General features: G+C 40.9%; 1 protein-coding gene across 6 annotated transcripts; it reads left to right on the top strand.

Annotated features, from left to right (window-relative positions):
• Window positions 1-1948: 1948 nt before the first annotated feature.
• On the top strand, window positions 1949-17240 carry YTHDF1 (YTH N6-methyladenosine RNA binding protein F1). 6 transcript variants are annotated; one of them, XM_083360860.1, is made up of 5 exons: window positions 1949-2529; window positions 4807-4831; window positions 7846-7925; window positions 11230-12762; window positions 16899-17240. In XM_083360860.1, the coding sequence occupies exons 1-5, from the start codon at window positions 2503-2505 to the stop codon at window positions 16923-16925; spliced, it is 1692 nt and encodes a 563-aa protein (XP_083216986.1). In that variant the 5' UTR covers window positions 1949-2502; the 3' UTR covers window positions 16926-17240. The 6 variants fall into 6 exon arrangements, with proteins under 6 accessions (XP_083216986.1, XP_083216988.1, XP_083216987.1 ...); XM_083360862.1 differs by lacking the exon at window positions 16899-17240 and adding exons at window positions 10751-10803; window positions 15145-16879 and having other exon boundaries at window positions 1949-4831; XM_083360861.1 differs by lacking the exon at window positions 16899-17240 and adding an exon at window positions 15145-16879 and having other exon boundaries at window positions 1949-3848.
• Window positions 17241-18890: the final 1650 nt, after the last annotated feature.

Here is an 18890-nt window from a genome sequence, read left to right on the forward strand (position 1 = left end):
GGTTTTTGCAGATTTTTGATATGATAGGGCCTTTTAACCCAGCAGGATATAATAAGGCTTCTGTGAATTAATTGTACATATAGAGAAAAGTCATATGTTGCTTTGGCTGAAAGAAGGTGTGGTAACCCTCCTTGGAGTAACACTCTAGATTCAAGAGCAACTCACTATTGAGTTATACATCTAAACTACCTTCCATTTTCCTGTCATCCACTGCACATGTTAAAACTATGTTCATATCCAACAGATGACAAGGCCAAACGTTCTGGAGGATTAGGATAGTCCTGTACATATTATCAGCACTTCTGCGTGAAGTAACTTGATGCTCTAAGATGCCTTGGAATCAGAAATGTCTCTTGACTTGTTCAATTAATCTGCTGAACTGTGACACCCCCCCACCCCATTAATGTTGTGCAGATTTAGCTTATTAAGTTAACCAAGTGAACCAGGGTTTTTCAAACTATTGCTTTGGGCCAGTGTGTTGGTGATTATGTGATCAATATTTCTAACCTTCCCAGCCAGCTTCTGACAAGCAAAGTCAATGGAAAAAGCTGGATTCACTTAATGACCATGATTCACTTAACTCTGGCAAAAAAGTGCATACAATGGGGCAAAACTCACTTAGCAGTGGAAATGTTGGGCTCAGTTGTGGTTGTAAGTTGAGGACTACATCTAATTGGCCTCTGAAGATAGGGTGTTTTTTAAAAAATTTGCCCCGATATTCCCATTACCCTCCCTGCACCCGTGATGTGTTTTGCATTCTACTTGTCTTTATTCCAAAGTACTTTTGATCGGGTTCATGCAGCATGCTGGGGTATAAAGAGGTTTGGCCGACAGTATTTGTACATTGTGGTTACTGCAGCGTGTATTGGGCTTAGCAAATTCAGCCAACCCTTTTCAATAAATCCAAGATTTTGCTTCAGGTGTAAGTCCATTCACACAACACGCTGAGCCCCGCAGGCTTTGGATTTGGACTTATTTGAACGGCTGGATCCAGCCGTCAATGTGGTAGCAGGGTGAATGGTAGCTTTAGCATTAGCTTTTGACTCAAGTTGTAGTTGATTGTGATCCATGATTAAGCAAACCGTACTTTAGTACAGCGTTTCCCAACCTTAGGAACTTGAAGATGCGTGGACTTCAACTCCCAGAATTCCCCAGCCAGCATAGTCCACGCATCTTCAAGTTCCTAAGGTTGGGAAACGCTGCTTTAGTACAAGGTATTGTTCTCTTGTTTATTATATTCAATGGAATGCAGAACCAAAAATTATGATTATGTTCATTAGGGAACTCATTAATGTTCTTCAGAAGAGAATGTTACTCGATCCCAATAACCCAGTTACACCAACCATGGTTTGGGCTCTTTGTGTGAACTCAGCCACCGCCTGGTCCTCCTTAATAAGGCCAGAAAAAGCAGCCTTTTTTTTGCTCCTCGGGGCTAGAGAGGCACTGAAGTTCAACAGGTAGCATTTGGCCGCATATCCGGGCCACACCTGCCGAACTTCTACCTGCCACGCGACAATCTAAAACGAAGCAGCCTCATGGCAAAAAGCGGCCATTCCCCACGCCCGTCCTCAAAAGAGCGCGGGGGTTAAGCTTAGGGGGGGGGGGCTATTTTGGGAGATAGAGATCGGCCATGATATTCCCCCCCTCAGCTTTTCTGTCTTTCCGATTGGCTCGGACTCTTTCCTGATCCCACCCGTTGGCTTGCCAATCACCCGTCTTCCACGGAGGATTGGGCGGGAACTTTTAAGCAAACCAAAAGCGGGGGCGGCGTTAAGACACCATTTGGGGCAACGGCCGTCTGGCTCGTGCGCATGCCCGGCAGGTGATGCCTTCCTCTTCCCCCTCCCTCTCCGCCGGCGAGCGCGCGGTGGCCCTTTGCTTTTCACACCCCCCTCCCACTTCCCGGCATGCTCCGCGCAGCCGAGGCGTTGACGTCACCGGAGCCCGGTCTCCGCCGCCATTGGAGTTCGAAGGCTCCTCCGGCTGCCCGAGAGTCTCCTTTTGCCTTCCGGCCTCTCCGTTTTCCAAAGGAAGGAGAGGGAGGAGGAGGAGGAGGAGGCGGCGGCGGCAGGGATCCAGAAGCCTAAGAGCCGGGAAAGCGAGAGGAAGGACCGGCGAACGCGCAGCAGCAACAACAGCGGCGGGCCTTTTTTTCTCTCCCCCCCTCCCTCCCTCCCTCCATCTCCTCTCGTTCTGTGTGTGGAGGCGAACGATGTGAGGGAAGAAACCAGCGCGCGCACGGACGAGCCAGCGCGCGTGCGCGCGTGCCTCTTTCCCCTCACCCCTCCTTCCCTTGACCTAACGCCCCCCTCCCCACACACACACTCCCCTTTCTCGCTCCCCCTCCTTCCCACGCGCCTCGCGCCTGCGCGTAGGCCCCTTCTTGGAGGGTGGGAAGGAGCGGGGGAGGGAGCGCGCGGGCGCTCGTGCCTGGCCCCGCCCCTCCTCTTCCCTTTCCCCCCTCCCAGCCCCCCCTCCCCTTTTTTTCAGGGCGCATGAGAGATGTCTGCCACTAGCGTTGACCCCCAGGTAAGTCGATCGGAGGCGGCGGCGGTGGGAAAGGGGGGGGGGAAGAAGGAAGGCCAGGCCGCATCCTTCTTTTTCCCGCCGCCCTTCTCTCCCGCCCCCCCCCCGCAAAAAAAAAACCCCACGTCTCCCAGCTCTGCCTTCCTGGCTCTCGACCAATCCTCCTTCGGGCACAGCGCGCTTTTTCATGGATGCAGAAGGGGCAACGCGCTCTCGCTTCCTCCCACCCGCCTTGCTCGAAGCCAGGCTTCGCCAGGGAGGACGATGGGAGATGTAGTCCAACCCGGCCGGGGGAAAGCGATGGACTCAGCGAGGGGTGGTTCAAGATAGAAAGAAAGAAAGAAAGAAAGAAAGAAAAAAGGAGCCCGCTTTCTCTGCTCTTTGGGCGAACGGCTTGGTTTTCCCGTCTCTCCTTCCTTCCTTCCTTCCTTCCTTCCTTCCTTCCTTCCTTCCTTCCTTCCTTCCTTCCTTCCTTCCTTCCTTCCTTCCTTCCTTCCTTCCTTCCTTCCTTCCTTCCTTCCTTCCTTCCTTCCTTCCTTCCTTCCCATCCTCTCTCCTCCAGGCCTTTGTTAAGTACGGGCCTCGGCCACGAAAAAGGTGGCCCAGCCCCTGGCTTCGATTTTTTTTTTTTTTTTTTGGCTGCTGCTGGCTCTCCCGTGCAGAGCCGCCTTCGAGGCTGCTAGAGACTGCTTTGGAGGACTGCCTGGTGCTTTGAGGGCCCTGCTTAATGTCAGGATATTAAAAAAAAGAGGGGAGGGCTCTCCTCCTCCTCCTCCAGAGCTCTTGAGTCCAAGAGAAGCGTAATCAGCCCCAGCTTTCAGCCCACCTTGGATGGCGGATCTGAGTTTGGATTTGGGTTAGATCAGAGCGAGCCATCCAAAGCCATTTTTAAGACAGTTATTGAAGACCGGAGCCCTGGATATTAAATTTCTGTATCCTGAACAGCTTTAAGCTACTTATTTCCGCAGGAATGTTCTTGCTAGCTTCAGCTTCCTGTTTCTCTGCTAGGCCCTGCTTTTATTTTCTTTTGACTGTACTTGGATCGCGGTGAGCTGCTTCGTGCTTCTATTTGAGCATCAATCCTTATGCATACGTTTATTTATTTTTTCTATAATCATGCCTTCTTGTGTCAACTATTGTGGTCTTCATAGGTAGAACCAGGCCATCCCACTTTCAGTTTTAAAGATCAGTCTCATTCTAGGAGTTTGGCTTTTACATGGGAGTGAATATTCCCATCTAATTTTGTATCCCAAGAAGAATTTTAAAAAAAGAACTCACAAAAGCTCTATTCCTCATAACTGCAAAAATATGTCTTTGCTCTTGTAATTGCCTGCTCTTATTGTTCATTTGTAGTATTTAAATCGTGGTTTTTATCATTCTACTAGTGCTGTAAAATAGTATAATTCACATGTTAAGGGATCTGAATCTGAGACATAATGGCTTGCCTAAGGCTACATAGGCGTTACTTAAGTTTATTTCCTAGTCATTTCTTGCTTCTTTACATACTGCCCTTTCATTGTGTCAAGACTTTCTTGATACATTCGATAATATTTTAAGGCTTGGAGGGTTTGCTGCCTTTTCTAGGTCCTCCAAGAAGTCATTCCTTTTTCTTTTATATGTTTTATCTGGTAACTTAAAATACATATTAAGGGTTTGTGAAAAGTTTTGAATTCAAACCCTTTTGGAAGTATTTCACATTCAAAACAACTGTGTTCAAAACACTTCTGTGTGGTAGGCACTGCCTGCTTCAGATGCAAAAGAGATTTGGGAGGCATTTCAGATTCAAAATATATTGCATATCAATAGTGTATATGGTAATATTTATTTATTTTGAAAAGCTACATGTTTTTTCTGGTCTGTAACTCTGAATTTCTTACTCTCCATTGTTTTATTTCAAAGTACCAATATTTGCCTCTTTAAAAAAATACTGACTCCTTAATAATCATTATTGTGTTATATTATTAACATGTGGCTATTGTTTGTTTGCAAACTCCTGAAAGGTCATGATACCTTATTAACTATTTGTAAGTGGGATTTAATACAAATATTTTTGAAGTCATGTTATATTTAATCAAAGACATAACACTTGCAGAAGGTAATGTTGAAGCCAGAGAAAATCTTGTGGTTGAAAATTACCTAAGTTACTGTCTTGAATACCTAATACAATATTGTATCACTGTTACACATTTTCAATAGATACTTTGCTTTATTCTGAGGTCTCAACAAATGACAAATATTTGTTTTGTCTCTTTTATTGTACCCTGTGCTATGGCATGTCAGAGAGCGAAAGGACAGGATAATAAAGGTAAGACGAGTTCTGATCTTAAAGATAGATTTATCTGAATGTTTGCATGCAAATGTTTGGTTGTAAGAGATACATTAAAAAAATGAAAAGCCTGTGTTTTTGTTACTTCTTTATGACTCCGTGATGTTTATTCCTATATATAAATTCAGTCCTATAAGTAAGTGTCTATGCAGCTCATTGGATTTTTATCTAGGATTTCATCTTAAATCTTAAAATGTATTAATTTCTATGCTTTTCGGAATAAAAATCTCACAAAGCAAGTTATAACAAACTTAAAACTTCAAAATAATTAAAACAATATTCTCTGCAGGCTTTTGTTTCTTATACCGTTTACTTTGTAAAAGTCAGAAAATTCTCTTGGAAAGAGTTTTTCCCCTTAAGAAAAATCAAAACTAAAAAATAATAAATTTCCAAGATGATAATTTTGTACTGCAAGTACAACTCCTGTCATTAGAACATTATGGGATTATAAATCATGAGACTTGACACATCATTCCTCTTTTTCCACTGACGCTATTTTTAGAGCACTTCTTCCAAAAAGTTGAACTTCTTTGGGAGTGCAAAGATGTAGAGATTATATCTGAAATAGCAATATTTGATGGGAGAATTCACGAAAGACAATAGATTAATGGCAAAACTACCAATCCTGTTCAAAATGCTGTGAATTTGAATATAATTAGCACCTCTTATTCTTAGCAATGGCAAATTAATCCTGACGTTTTAGCATCAAAATGCAAAAATAAAGTAACATTTAAATGTTCAAAGAAATGTTCCTTATTATGAAAGAGATTCTAAAATGCATTTACATTTGTAGATAACGGGGAATTTTAACTCTTCAAGAATTTTTAACCTTATGTATTTGTAGCATATACATCTACAGTTAGTTCTCGACTTACGACCACAATTGAGCCCAACATTTCTGTTGCTAAGCAAAACAGTGGTTAAGTGAGTTTTGCCCCATTTTATGACCTTTCCTGCCACAGTTAAGTAAATCACTGCAGCTGTCAAGTTAGTAACATAAGTGAATTTGGCTTCCCCATTGACTTGGTCAGAAGGTCACAATAGGGGATCACATGATCCCAGGACCCTGCAACCGTCATAAATATGAGTCGGTTGCCAAGCGTCTGGATTTTGATCACGATACCACGGGGCTGGTGCAATGGTTGCAAATGTGAAAAAGAGTCATAAGTCACTTTTTCCATTGCTGTTGTAAATTTGAACTGTCGCTAAATGAACTGTTATAAGTTGAGGGTTACCTGTGTATGTGTGCCTATAAAAAAGTAAAGTATCTGGTGGTTTATATATTTATAGCATAGTTTAATTATTTATTTCATATTATTAACTAAGCTTCTAGTTAACAGTATAAACTACATATGCAAAATGAAATAACAAATACAATTCAAATTATTCTTCAGTGCAATACCACTACAGCAAATTTAATTCTATAAGCTAGTTTAATTAGCACAATAAACTCAACTACACTATATATATGTATGTATGTAGTCCTCAACGTAACACAAACAATTGAGCCTAAGATTTCTGTTGATAACAAGGCAGTTAAGTGAACTTGCCCCATTTTATGACCTTGCCAAAGTTGTTAAGTGAATCACTGCAGTTAATATCGCAGTTGTTAAGTGAATCTGCCTTCCTTGTTGACTTTGCTTATCAGAAGGTTGCAAAAGGGGATCACACGATCCCAGGACACTACAACTGTCATAAATATGAACCAGGATCCAATCTGGGTTGGTCATCCGATCCAGACTTTTTGTCTTCCAAGCTTTTGGATTCGTGCTGGAGCCCATCTTCATGCAGCTGGTTCAGATATGAACCAGTTGCAAAGACCACAGGGATGCTGCAACAGTCCTAAGTGTGAAAATGGTCATGTCACTTTTTCAGTGCCATTATTAACTTTGGTCACTAAATGAATGGTTGTAAGTCGAGGACTACCTGTATATAAATGTTCATGATCAATATAATATACATAACTCATACTTTTCTGATGATCGCAGTGTACATATGCATTTCTATTAATGGCTGTCAATTTTTTCTTTTCTTGGTTAGCACTTTCGGTATCGTTTGCAGTGGAATTTCTGTATATGTGTCTGTACATATGTAAATCTATTTAATTGCATTCCCATAACTGCCCATCTCATATGATGACACTGGGTGGTGTGCATAATAAAGCAATAAAATACATAAAAACCATTAAAACAACCAATTTAAATTAAAAAATGAAATGAAAGTTCTTTTTTAAAAGAAAACACATTGGGGGTTTGGGTGAAATAAGAGCATGCCTTAACATATCTAGCATTCGTCTTCCATTATTTATTACGACAGAATGTAGTCCATGATTGGCAGCTTGTGTTTTGTAAAATCCTGTCTGTGCTAGTGAATTACCACACTGAGGAACATGTAAAAAGCTTATTAGAGTGAAATTCAAAAGGTTGCAGAAACCACAAGTTACTAAATACTATTAGTGAGGTGCCTATCATATAAAACAAAGAAGTATGCTTATTTAGATCAATCTAACTTGCCACTAACAAGTGCTATACTGATTTCATGTTATACCTTCAAGGGTTGAGCTTTATAAAGGCCATTCATTCAGTATGTTATTGATCTTTTTCTGGCATGCCTTGCTGACTTGGAGGCCTCCCAGATTTGTCTTCCTGCTTACAATAAATGCTCCAGCTTTCCTTTTGTGGACAAGTATATTTTAATTCATTCTATGAGTCTTACTCTTGGTCTTAACAAAACTGTGTTGCTGGTTGTTGAAAAACCTGTTTGTGAGGTATTCAGTAACTGTCATTTAGATAGTTTTATAAGGAACAATGATATCTTGAGGGCATGTGGAAGTGTTTTTCATCATGTTGAAATCTGACCTTTCCCCCTTCTCTAAATAGATAATGCTGTGGAATAAACACAGCTCTATATGTGTATACTGTCATGCTTTAGAAAACAGATCTTTATCGAAACTTCAAAGTATGCGTGTTATAATTGCAGCTCTTTTGTTTCAGTGCAAAATGGTTCTCTTCATCAGAAGGATACAGTGCATGACAATGATTTTGAGCCTTATCTTTCTGGACAGTCAAATCAGGTTAGTCTATATGCCTGAAAAGTGATTGGATTTTTTAAAAGGGGTTTAAGCATATGTCAGTTGGAAGCAATGGAATTTATTTAAAAGGAATTTTTTTTTCTAGCACAGATGCAATCAAAGGCACTTACAATTTATATTGTTCTTGTAGTTTAATTCATACTATTCTCATTGAATTTCTAATAATAATACTTGCTTAAGTAAATCCACTTTAGCCCTGAATGTTATGACTTCTTTATACAGTACTCATTTTGCAAAAGTAAAACTATTTTTCTTGTGGGTTAAAGTTGACATTTTTACTATTTTAGAATATTAAATTGAATGGATTTGATTGGGCTTAAATTGATATTTCCAATTTTTATTCAGTTATGTAGTATTATAAAGAAGTATTTTTCTACTCTAATCCAGCTTCAGGACTTCCTATTTCAAATTTTATTGATTTACTTATTGGCCATATTTATATGGCCACCCACCTCATGAAAAAAGTGACTGGGCAGCCTACAATAAAAACCATAAAATGGTACAGATAACACAGAATTAAAAATTGTTATTAAAAGGTTAAAAAGAGTAGCAGATATTCACAACAATGGAGTCACTGAGCACCTCACCAGTCCCTTCAGGCCCCGAGGCCTGATGACACAACCAGGTTTATGGCATGGAGCTGTGATATTCCATAAGGTGAGCACCATTGCAGAAAAGTCCCACCTCTTGAATTCCACTAAATTTACCTCTTTGGCAGATGGCCTCTATAACATGCCTCTTCTGCCAGATGTGATAGCTTCTTCTTATTGATAAGAACTCTGTATTTCTACTATGTGTATCGTCTTATGGCTGACTTCTATATTTGCTGTAGTCAATAATTAACTAAAATGGGCTTCAGTTTCACAGAATGGGTTAACATCATTCAAATAATTTTGAAAGATTTCAGTTGGTGCGGCAATTCGAAAGATATACTAGTCCAGGGCTTTTCAACCTTTTCACCCATTGTACCACTTTTAGGAAGTAACAGCAGCTGCCTGCAATTAGTGCAGGTTCGCATCCCACCAGGCTCAAGGTTGACTCAGCCTTCCATCCTTCCGAGGTAGGTAAAATGAGGACCCAGATTGTTGGGGGCAATAAGCTGACTTTGTAATAATGCCGTTTGGGGGGGGGGCGAAAGCCCTAATAAGCAGGCATATACATAGAATGAAGGCTATTGCTAAGCACATTGGTTTGTGCTTAAAATTGTAAGCCGCCCTGAGTCTTCGGAGACGGGCGGGATATAAATGGGATTAAAAAAAATATGGCAACATCCGAGTACCACCAGTCACCTAGCAAGGTGTCAAAAACTTGATGACCAAAAAAAAAGGAAAAAAGTGATGAAGTACAGGTAGTCCTCGACTTACAACAGTTCGCTTAGTGACTGAAGTTACAATGGCACTGAAAAAGTGCCCCCCAAGCCACAGCCGAGCAAGACACCTGCCTGCCTGCCCGGCGGCGCTCTTCCTCCTGTCTGAGGTTTTCATTGTTGGAAGCATTTCTGTTGAGGATTGGCAGTGGGGCGGGGGCGGTGTTTGGTTTTTATTCTCCTCTCCCCACCCCCACCCCCTGGTCTGCTGGGTGGTTGCAGCAGGTTTTGGTCACTTCACATGAGCCTGGGACACTGTGACCGTCATAAATATGAATCAGTTGCCAAGCATCTAAATGTAAATCACAAGACCCTGGAGATGCTGCAACATTCCAGCTGATCAGCGCTTCTTCTGGGATCAGCCGTTTTCCCTCAGGCTTGTGCAGTGCTGCCACTGGTTCAGCTCATTCCCCTCCCCCACTACCACTTTTCTAGGATGCTCGCATACCACCTGCCAGGTGCCAATGTACCACAGGTGGTACCCGTACCACTGGTTGAAAAGCCCTGGACTAGTCTTCTGAAAAATTAATGTGTAGTCAATAGTGATAGGGCAGCATCCACTCACAGAATACATTTTCCATTCCATGTACTACTCGGATCTAGGTTAGGCTAATCCTCTAAAGCATATACAAGGACATTGTACTGGGAAGCATTTCAAGCTGTAGAAAAAGGTAAATAGAAGAGATAAGCTTTCAGAGAGTAGCACTGGCTAAGTGATATAATATGAAGATTCCTGGTTCATATGGTGCAGAATTTAAAAACTAAGTGAAAGTTTGATGAGCGTTGGTAGAAAATGAGCCAATGTAGCATGCAAAAAAGGTAGATTTGCAGAAAATATTGAGAGGAAATAATGATGCTGCTGGATCAGCCTAGAAGTGAACTGAACTGGAATCACTAAGTAGAAAGATGTTTTCAAAAATAGCTAGCAGAATGGACAGTTAAGCAATGTAATTTTAAATAGGTAAGTTGAATCAAGAATGAGTGTGGAATGGAAAGAAAATTAATGATTATGTGAGCAAACAAAGCATGAAACAAAGAGACAGTGTAGTAACACTGATTTTAAAAGGCCAGAATTTGTATGATTATGGGAAAATCAGTAACACGACAGATTAATGAATAAAATGTGGAACTTTTATTATAAACCTTAATTTTGGGGTAGATGAGAACACTCTCTGGAGTCTGCATTTGGTCTTCAGGTTTTTTTTAAAAAATGGATAATTTGTAAAGAGGAATCCACCTTGTTTCAAATCACTACATGCTTTGGTCAAAGAATCTACAAATATTTGATTTTACCAAGGTTTAATATAACGGCATAATCATACGTCGTTTGAGAACAGTTCAGAAGCAGTCAGATTAATTTAGCTCTAGCATTATAATAGCGTACTGTGAAAGAAGTTTAAAAATAACTTCTCACTTATCCAAACTGCATATTTTCGAACAGAACACGTCTACTCAAATTGCTCGGTGTCTTGTGATGAATCCTTGAAGCAATTGGTGAGAAACCACATGAATGAATTGTCCTGCCTTAACTTTGAAAAAGAGTTTAAGAAGCAAGAGAATGTTTTTCAAGCTTAAGGCCTTGACAGTCCTTCTATCAATGACAGAGAATATTTGTAGCTCAGGATTGAACTGTGGGGTCCTTGGTGCTTTCTGAGCTTGGTGGTTTTTCTTACAGACGTTTTCATGACCAAAGTAGGTAACGTCGCCAGTGCAAACCCCACACTGCCTTCTAGCACTGACGACGTTACCTAGTTTGGCAGCGAAACGTCTGTTAGAAAACCACCAAGCTCAGAGAAGACCCAAGAAAACCCTCACAGTCTTTTATATTGTAGAGTGGACTTGAACTTTCCCGAATACTTTCCTAGTTTAAATAATGCTGTAAACAACTCCATCTGAAATTGCTGTTTTGTCATTTAACAGAGCAACAGCTATCCATCAATGACTGATCCCTACTTGTCCAGTTACTATCCACCTTCTATTAGCTTTCCCTACTCTCTGAGTGAAGCTCCTTGGTCAACCGGAGGAGACCCTCCAATCCCATACCTTACCACCTATGGACAGCTGAGTAACGGCGATCACCACTTCATGCACGATGCCGTGTTTGGACAGCCTGGCGGATTGGGGAACAACATTTACCCACACCGGTTTAATTTTTTCCCCGAAAACCCTCCTTTCTCGGCATGGGGAACGAGCGGGTCTCAGGGGCAGCAGACCCAGAACTCGGCTTACGGAGGCAGCTACAGTTACCCACCCAGCTCCCTCGGGGGCACTATTGTGGACGGGCAAACCGGATTTCATAACGACACCTTAAATAAAGCACCCGGAATGAATAGCATTGAGCAGGGCATGGTTGGACTGAAGATTGGCGGGGACGTCGCGACTTCTGCCGTGAAGACGGTGGGCTCGGTGGTCAACAGTGTTGGGATGGCGAATGCGCTGTCCGGCAACGGCGGATCAAACCTCAACTTGCCAGTCTCGAAGCCAACCTCCTGGGCAGCGATTGCTAGCAAGCCTGCCAAGCCTCAGCCCAAAATGAAAGCGAAGAGCGGGCCTGTAATAGGAGGGGCTCTGCCTCCGCCGCCTATTAAACATAACATGGACATAGGTACTTGGGACAACAAGGGCCCCATGCCCAAAATCCCAACTCCTCAGCAGCAGATCCCTTCTCCTCAGTCTATCCCACAGCCGCAGATTATTCAGCCTATTCCCGCCCAGCCACCCCCACTGACCCAACTGCCCTACCAGAACCCTCAGCCACCGCCCCCTCAGAACCGATGGGTGGCCCCCCGCAACCGCAATGCAGCTTTTGGCCAAAGCGTAGGAACCGGTAACGAAAGCCACCCACCGGGGAATACCCCAGCAAACGCCATCCCTGGTGGCGGTGGCGAATCCCACCCGGTTCTGGAGAAACTGAAAGCCGCTCACAGTTACAACCCTAAGGATTTTGAGTGGAACCTCAAAAATGGGCGCGTGTTCATCATCAAGAGTTACTCTGAGGACGATATCCATCGTTCCATCAAATACTCCATTTGGTGTAGCACAGAGCACGGCAACAAACGTTTGGACAGCGCTTTCCGCTCTATGAATAGCAAAGGCCCGGTCTATTTACTCTTCAGCGTCAACGGCAGCGGACATTTTTGTGGGGTAGCCGAAATGAAGTCGTCGGTGGACTACGGCACCAGTGCCGGTGTCTGGTCCCAGGACAAATGGAAGGGGAAGTTTGACGTCAAGTGGATCTTTGTGAAAGATGTTCCCAACAACCAGCTTCGACACATCAGGCTGGAGAACAATGACAACAAGCCAGTGACAAATTCCCGTGACACTCAGGAGGTGCCCTTAGAAAAAGCGAAGCAAGTGCTTAAAATTATTGCTATGTACAAGCACACAACCTCCATCTTTGATGACTTTTCCCATTACGAAAAGCGCCAGGAGGAGGAGGAAGTGGTACGAAAGGTAAACTGGCTTTAGAACATTTTAATTCAGTTGGGGGAAGTCCACCCTGGAGGTGAATGGGAGTTGAGTGTTTGCAAAGGGACTTTTTTTTAAAAAAAAAAACCAACAACCACCACTTATTTCGAAGATAGATATTGCACATTCTTCAGATTTAACCTACAAGGCTCCAACCCTACAGCTTTTCTTTTTTTTTCCAATCTGCTTTATTGTAATAGGCCAAAAGTTTTGAGATGTGTCTGCTTTGTTAAAATACGGCTTAGTTTTCAGTGCTTTAACGGATGTAGGCTGGTACAGGGCTTGGAAAATACAGGTAGTCCTCGACTTACGACCACAATTGAGCCCCAGATTTCTGTTTCTAAGTGGGACATTTGTTAAGTGAGTTTTGTATCGTTTTACGACCTTGTCGCAGTTGCTAAGTGAATCACTGCAGTAACATGGTTGTTAATGAATCTGGCTTTTCCACTGATCTTGCATGTCCGAAAGGGGATCACGTGCCCCGGGGACACTGCAACTGTCATCAAATTGAGTCAGTCGCCAAGTGACTGAATTTTGATCATGTGACCGTGGGATTCTGCAATGGTCATAAGTGTGAAAAATGGTCCTGAGTCACTTTTTCCAGTGCCATTATAACAGAACAGTCACTACATGAACTGTTGTAAGTTGAGGACTATCTATAAATGAAATAGAAATTGTTCATCCATGCACGAGGAAGATGTTTTCTGCTTTAAAGAGGAGTGCAAGGAAGAAACTCATGATTGGCAGTTTTTTTGTTCCTTATGTGGGATATTCTGGCTGCTAATTGAAGAAAGGGCTTAAGAAGTAGTATCCATGTGGAAATGAAAGCCTTTTATACAAATTGGATGTTGGTATCTATTTAGCACAGGCATGCAGAACCTGACAAATCCAGAATGCCACATTTTGTCCAAAAGCAATTATTTGATATTCAAAGTGGTCTGTTTCAACTTTTTTTTTTCCTGAGATGTTTCAAGACCATTGTGCTTTCAGAATTATTGAGCAAGCCTGTTTCAAACACAGAACAGTTGATTCAATCTTGACAGAGTATGTTGAATTTGAAATTTTGCACACCGCTCGTGTTTAGAAAAAAAAAGGAAGTGTACTTCTCAATTACAGGAGCTATTTTAATATTTGTAAAATTAATTGATTGGAAGAGTATTAATATAATAGGATAGTACAAGGCTCCCCTAACTGTGGGCCGCGGCCTATTGGCCGTGGGGCCGCATGTGTCACTGGCTGGCGCACGCACGTGCACAGTCCCACTCGTGGAAGTGTTGCCATGGGTGTTGGTAGCCCACTCATGCAAGAATCACCGTGAGCGTCGCAGGAGTTTACAGCCCCATTCACGCAAATGTCTTGCGGCCCCACTCATGTTGCTACCCCACTCGGGTGAGTGTTGCAGGTGTTTGCGGCCATACTCATGCAAATGGTCATGCCGACAAAACCATACTTCCTTCCCCCCCCCAAGGTTGGGGGAAATCTGTGATAGTACATCTTCAATTAAGCATTATGGCAAAGATTATAAAGTTCACCTGTAAATGAGATTCATCAAATATCTCTTAAGGGTATTAACAACTAAGCCATAGCACAAAATAGAAGCATAGCCTGGTAAAATTAGTTTCTCCAAAATGCTGCAACATAAAGATTTGTCCTTATTATAAAAAAAAAATTGCAAATGCACATTATGGTAGAACTCATGAGTTTTCAGGAACCTGGCATAAAATAAAAATGAAGGATATAATAAGCACAAAAACTAGAGGTGTGAGTAAACTAGAGTTAGTATGACCCTGAGTTCATTGTTAAAAGTGAGATCTGGGGGGATGTTTCTGTATATTTGCTGGTTTTAAGAGCGCTTTATTCTACACAGTGCCCAGGTAGATTGCAGCATCTAATCAAGTGTGGCTGACTTAGCTTCCTATTTGAATAGGACACGAGCTGGAGAGTTGGGGATGTATCCTGTCTGACAAATATAGATAAAAAGCAAAGGCAAACTACGGATACTTCATGACTTAGTTGAGCCCAAAATTTACCTTGCTAAGCAAGATAGTGGTTGAGTGAATTTTGTCCTATTTTACGACCTTTCTTGCCACATTTGTTAAGTTAGTAACATGCTTGTTAAGTGAATCTGGCTTCCCCATTGACTTTGCTCGTCAGGCGGGTCGCAAAAGCGGATCACGTGACCCCCCCCCCAGGACACTGCAGCCCTCGTGCATATGAACCAGTTGCCCAGCATCCAAATTTTGATCATGTAACCATGGGGATGCTGCAACAGTTGTGTGAAAAACAGGCATAAATCACTTTTTTCCGTGCCATTGTAACTTCGGATGGTCATTAAATGAACTGTTGTAAGTTGAAGACTACCTGTAGTTTCAGATCACCCTGAGAAAGTGGCAGAAATATGGCAGTATATGTCGATCAGGAGTGGAGTCCAGTTGAAGATGACGTTAGTTTGTGAGCTGTAGATAAATTCAGAAACACCATAAGGATGTGGTTCTGCTCAGGAATAATGTAAGACCAGAGTATTTCTGTCCTTTTTGTAAGCTTAATTGAATTACCTGAAATTTCAAGTGGAACCTTTACTTCACAATTCCCTTAGGAACAGGGGATAATGTCCTCAACTGAATATTTGCTCATAGAATTTCAGTGAGCTTGAACCAGCTTAAATTGTTTACACTGAAGCATAGAGCAAAATGATCTCACCTTGCATTGCAATAAAGGCATGGCAGGTTATTGTATTTATATGGCATTACTTAATAGGTTTTATTTTGCCCCCCCCCCAAAAAAAATGTTATTTTAGCTATACCAGTAACTAATCAAATATTTGCAAATCATTTACAGAACACAACAGAGCAATTAGGTTTAGACTGGCACATAAATTAATGCATACAACTGATACCTACAGGGGGAAAAAACGAAGCAGGTTTCTTGGTGCTTTCTGTATATCATTTTCTGCTTAAAAGACAGCCATGGATTGTGGCTTGTAATGTAAAAGCTTCCAGATAGTCTTTTTTTTTTAGTGCAGACCTGCCTTTTAGGCAGTAAAGTGTGTGGCTGCAGTACCTGTAGTATTGTTTCTAAGGAGTGATCATCAGCCTGAGCAAACTTGGAAGATTACATGTTTCCAGTAATGTATTTCCCTGTTTTTAAGATCCCATTCAGTTTCAGAACTGATGCAGAACCAGCAAATGGCTGAGACTATTCTTGGAAGACACGCAGGTCTAAAGTACCCTTGAAAATATTTGCATGATTTTACCTTGTTGGGGATATATATTTTGTTATCCTGTTGATCAGCCAAAGGGTTTTCCCTCACAAAGGTTTTAGGCCTTTAAACATTTAAACAATGGAGTTGAGGAGCCAAAACTATTATTAATTTAAACCCTTTGTAAACATGAAATTAACAGGAACGAGAGGATTTTGAATGGGAAATAGATGCTATACCATCTTGTTGAAGATCATATCCAAGCAGAAGCCATCACTTGATACTGGAGCCACCATTTTTAAAATTGTGATTCAGAGAGTTTTCACAGAAGGAGGTCCCAAATCACAAAATGTCTATGGAGATTCAGTTCCTTATACTCTTGAAATGTTTCCGCATTATATAATCCATTCTTACCTATTTTCTGGCGTGCTGTGAAGACACCCCCAGCAGAGATAAAGTTAAATGTATCATGGATTACATCACTTTCCATCAGTAGAGTCTCTCTCCTTTCTACAGAGTTCTAGAAACTACAAAGCGTATCCCTCTTAAGCCTGGTTTTTAAGGTGTTGTAATTTACAAAGAAATGTACTTCTCTATATTTGGAGTGTTACCTAATTTTACTGAAAAAAACATTGCCTTTAGGTATCTTAGTTTAGCTTTAGGAGTTAAAATTATTATCACGAAAAGCTATATTGTGATATGTTTAAAATATATAGCATGGCATGAAAGCAGTTTCCTTGTTGTGTTTTATTATAAGCCACTCTTGTGACATCATATGCAGTGTACATGCAACAAAATTAAAATTTTAAAAGATTGGGTGTCCCATTGTTTTAGCATGATGTGGCTTGTAAAAAAAAATTAGGACGGGTAAAGAGGTTTTAATGGGTTTTCACATTCTAATTTCCTGTTTTTCTCTTTGCAGGAACGTCAGAATCAAAATAAACAATAAGAATAAGCATATATGGTTTGCTATATATATATACATATATATATATATATACTAGAACTGATATTAAATTTGATTATGAAAAATTGAATCTTTTTTTAAAAATGCCTTGGTGCTGTGTATTCTGGCATCAGGAGATTATAAAGCTTTCAGCTCCAATATTTCTCTTTTGCAGGGGAAATTCAAATCTTGCATCTTTTAAGTACACTGTAGTGGGAGGGGTTGGTTTTTGTTTGCCCAGCTGAATATGCATTAAGTTGTAATCTTTTCTATGTAAAATGCTGTAGAATCCATTAATAAAGATGTTTCCTGTTTTTTTTTTTTTAAAAAAATTTAAGTTGGTAAACAAGTTCATCTGCAATTGAAGATTTTGAAAATATTTAGCGTTTTTCCAAAGACTTTTAATTGCAGCACAAATTATGTTTCTAATCTGAAGAGTCATTGCTTTTATATTTATGTATCACAGATCCCCTTGTCTCACCATTCCCACAGTTGGTGCAAATATCGGTTGGGGTTTTTATTTTTTATTTTTTCGAGAAATAACCTGTGTCAAAAACATTGACATTTAATTTAGCAAGCTCAGGTTATTTTATGAAGTTCAGTTTTATCTGTCACATTTGTTATTTTTGAAAAAATGTTGAAAGTATACTTCTGCCTGCCTTACAGAAAATCAAAAAGGCATTAATTCACTGGGGTAATTTCGCATGCAAGAAGTATAGATGGGATTTCACACAAATAAAATTGTACATTTTCATCATTTGCAGTTATTTTTTTGTGTGTGGATATTGCATGAGAAATATTCCTCATGGATTTTACTTTACGTCTTAAATTATTTTGTCTATAATTGGTGAACATTAGTGAACATCTGCTTTGTATCATATCTTGCAAAAAAAAAGCTGACAAGTTTCCTACCATAATTTTTTGCTTTATCTGTAGCTTTTAATCATTTAAATATGTGTTCAACATTGCAGGGGCTTGGGCAAAATGTGGCTTTTAATTTCCCCCCTGCTTTTTAATATTATTAAATTCATTACTTTTAATCTGCCCCCCTTTTTTCCCCCACCACTCACTCCCTTGAGGAAGTCACTTGAGGTTTTATATTAATAATGGTGAGCTTTAATCTCGAATCTTAGTTCAGACTCATATGATGGATTATGCTTCAGATGTTTAAAATTGATTGTGTGTGCGTGTGCCTATTTTTTCTGTTGGATGAGTAAAAACAGCTGTTTTAAGAAATGAATCTTCTGTCATGTTTTTGTGGAATGAGGAAGCTGTCGGAAGAAGTGGCCACCAACCGGAGTTTTCAAAAATTTAGCATGAATTCTTGGTGCTCATGCCTGTTGCTCTAGCACATTGAATCTGCACGTGTTTAATTGTAGAGAATCTTTTACTTATATTAGAAAGCAGATATCTTCTGAAAAACAATATTTACGCAAGAGGACCTCCAATTTAAATGAAAGTTTTAAGCTGTATCATTTAGACTTGTATTTAGAACATATAGCTTTGTCTGTTACTTCTGATGTAAGGAGTAATGGAACAGCATCAGATTAACTTTTTCCTCTAGGAGAATACAAGCCTTAATAAATAATACCTACTTAACAAGTGTGTGAGTTCTTTTATTTCTCCCCTCTCCTTTTAGCCTTCAGGCTACTGCCAGTTCTTCACACCACTTCCCTTCTTCGCTAAGCTGGGTCACAAAGGCAACAGAGAGCTTCACACTAAGGCTGCTAGTGGGGTAGACAGCTTCTAGCCCCAGGTTAGAAGGATTCAAAAGTTGGTTTGCTGATGCTGTCCTAGATGCCTTGCTCCAAAAAGAGAGGGCTGTACGATGCACACATTTTATTTTATTTTTTATTTTAATTCCATTTATATCCCGCCCTTCTCCGAAGACTCAGGGCGGCTTACAAGCTTAGCAGTACATGCATAAGATTAAGGGGGATGGGATCTTCTGTCTTTTGTGGAGCAAAG

The sequence above is a fragment of the Vipera ursinii genome, assembly GCF_947247035.1.
Source record: "Vipera ursinii genome assembly, chromosome: 3".
NCBI classification, from domain to species: Eukaryota; Metazoa; Chordata; class Lepidosauria; order Squamata; family Viperidae; genus Vipera; species Vipera ursinii.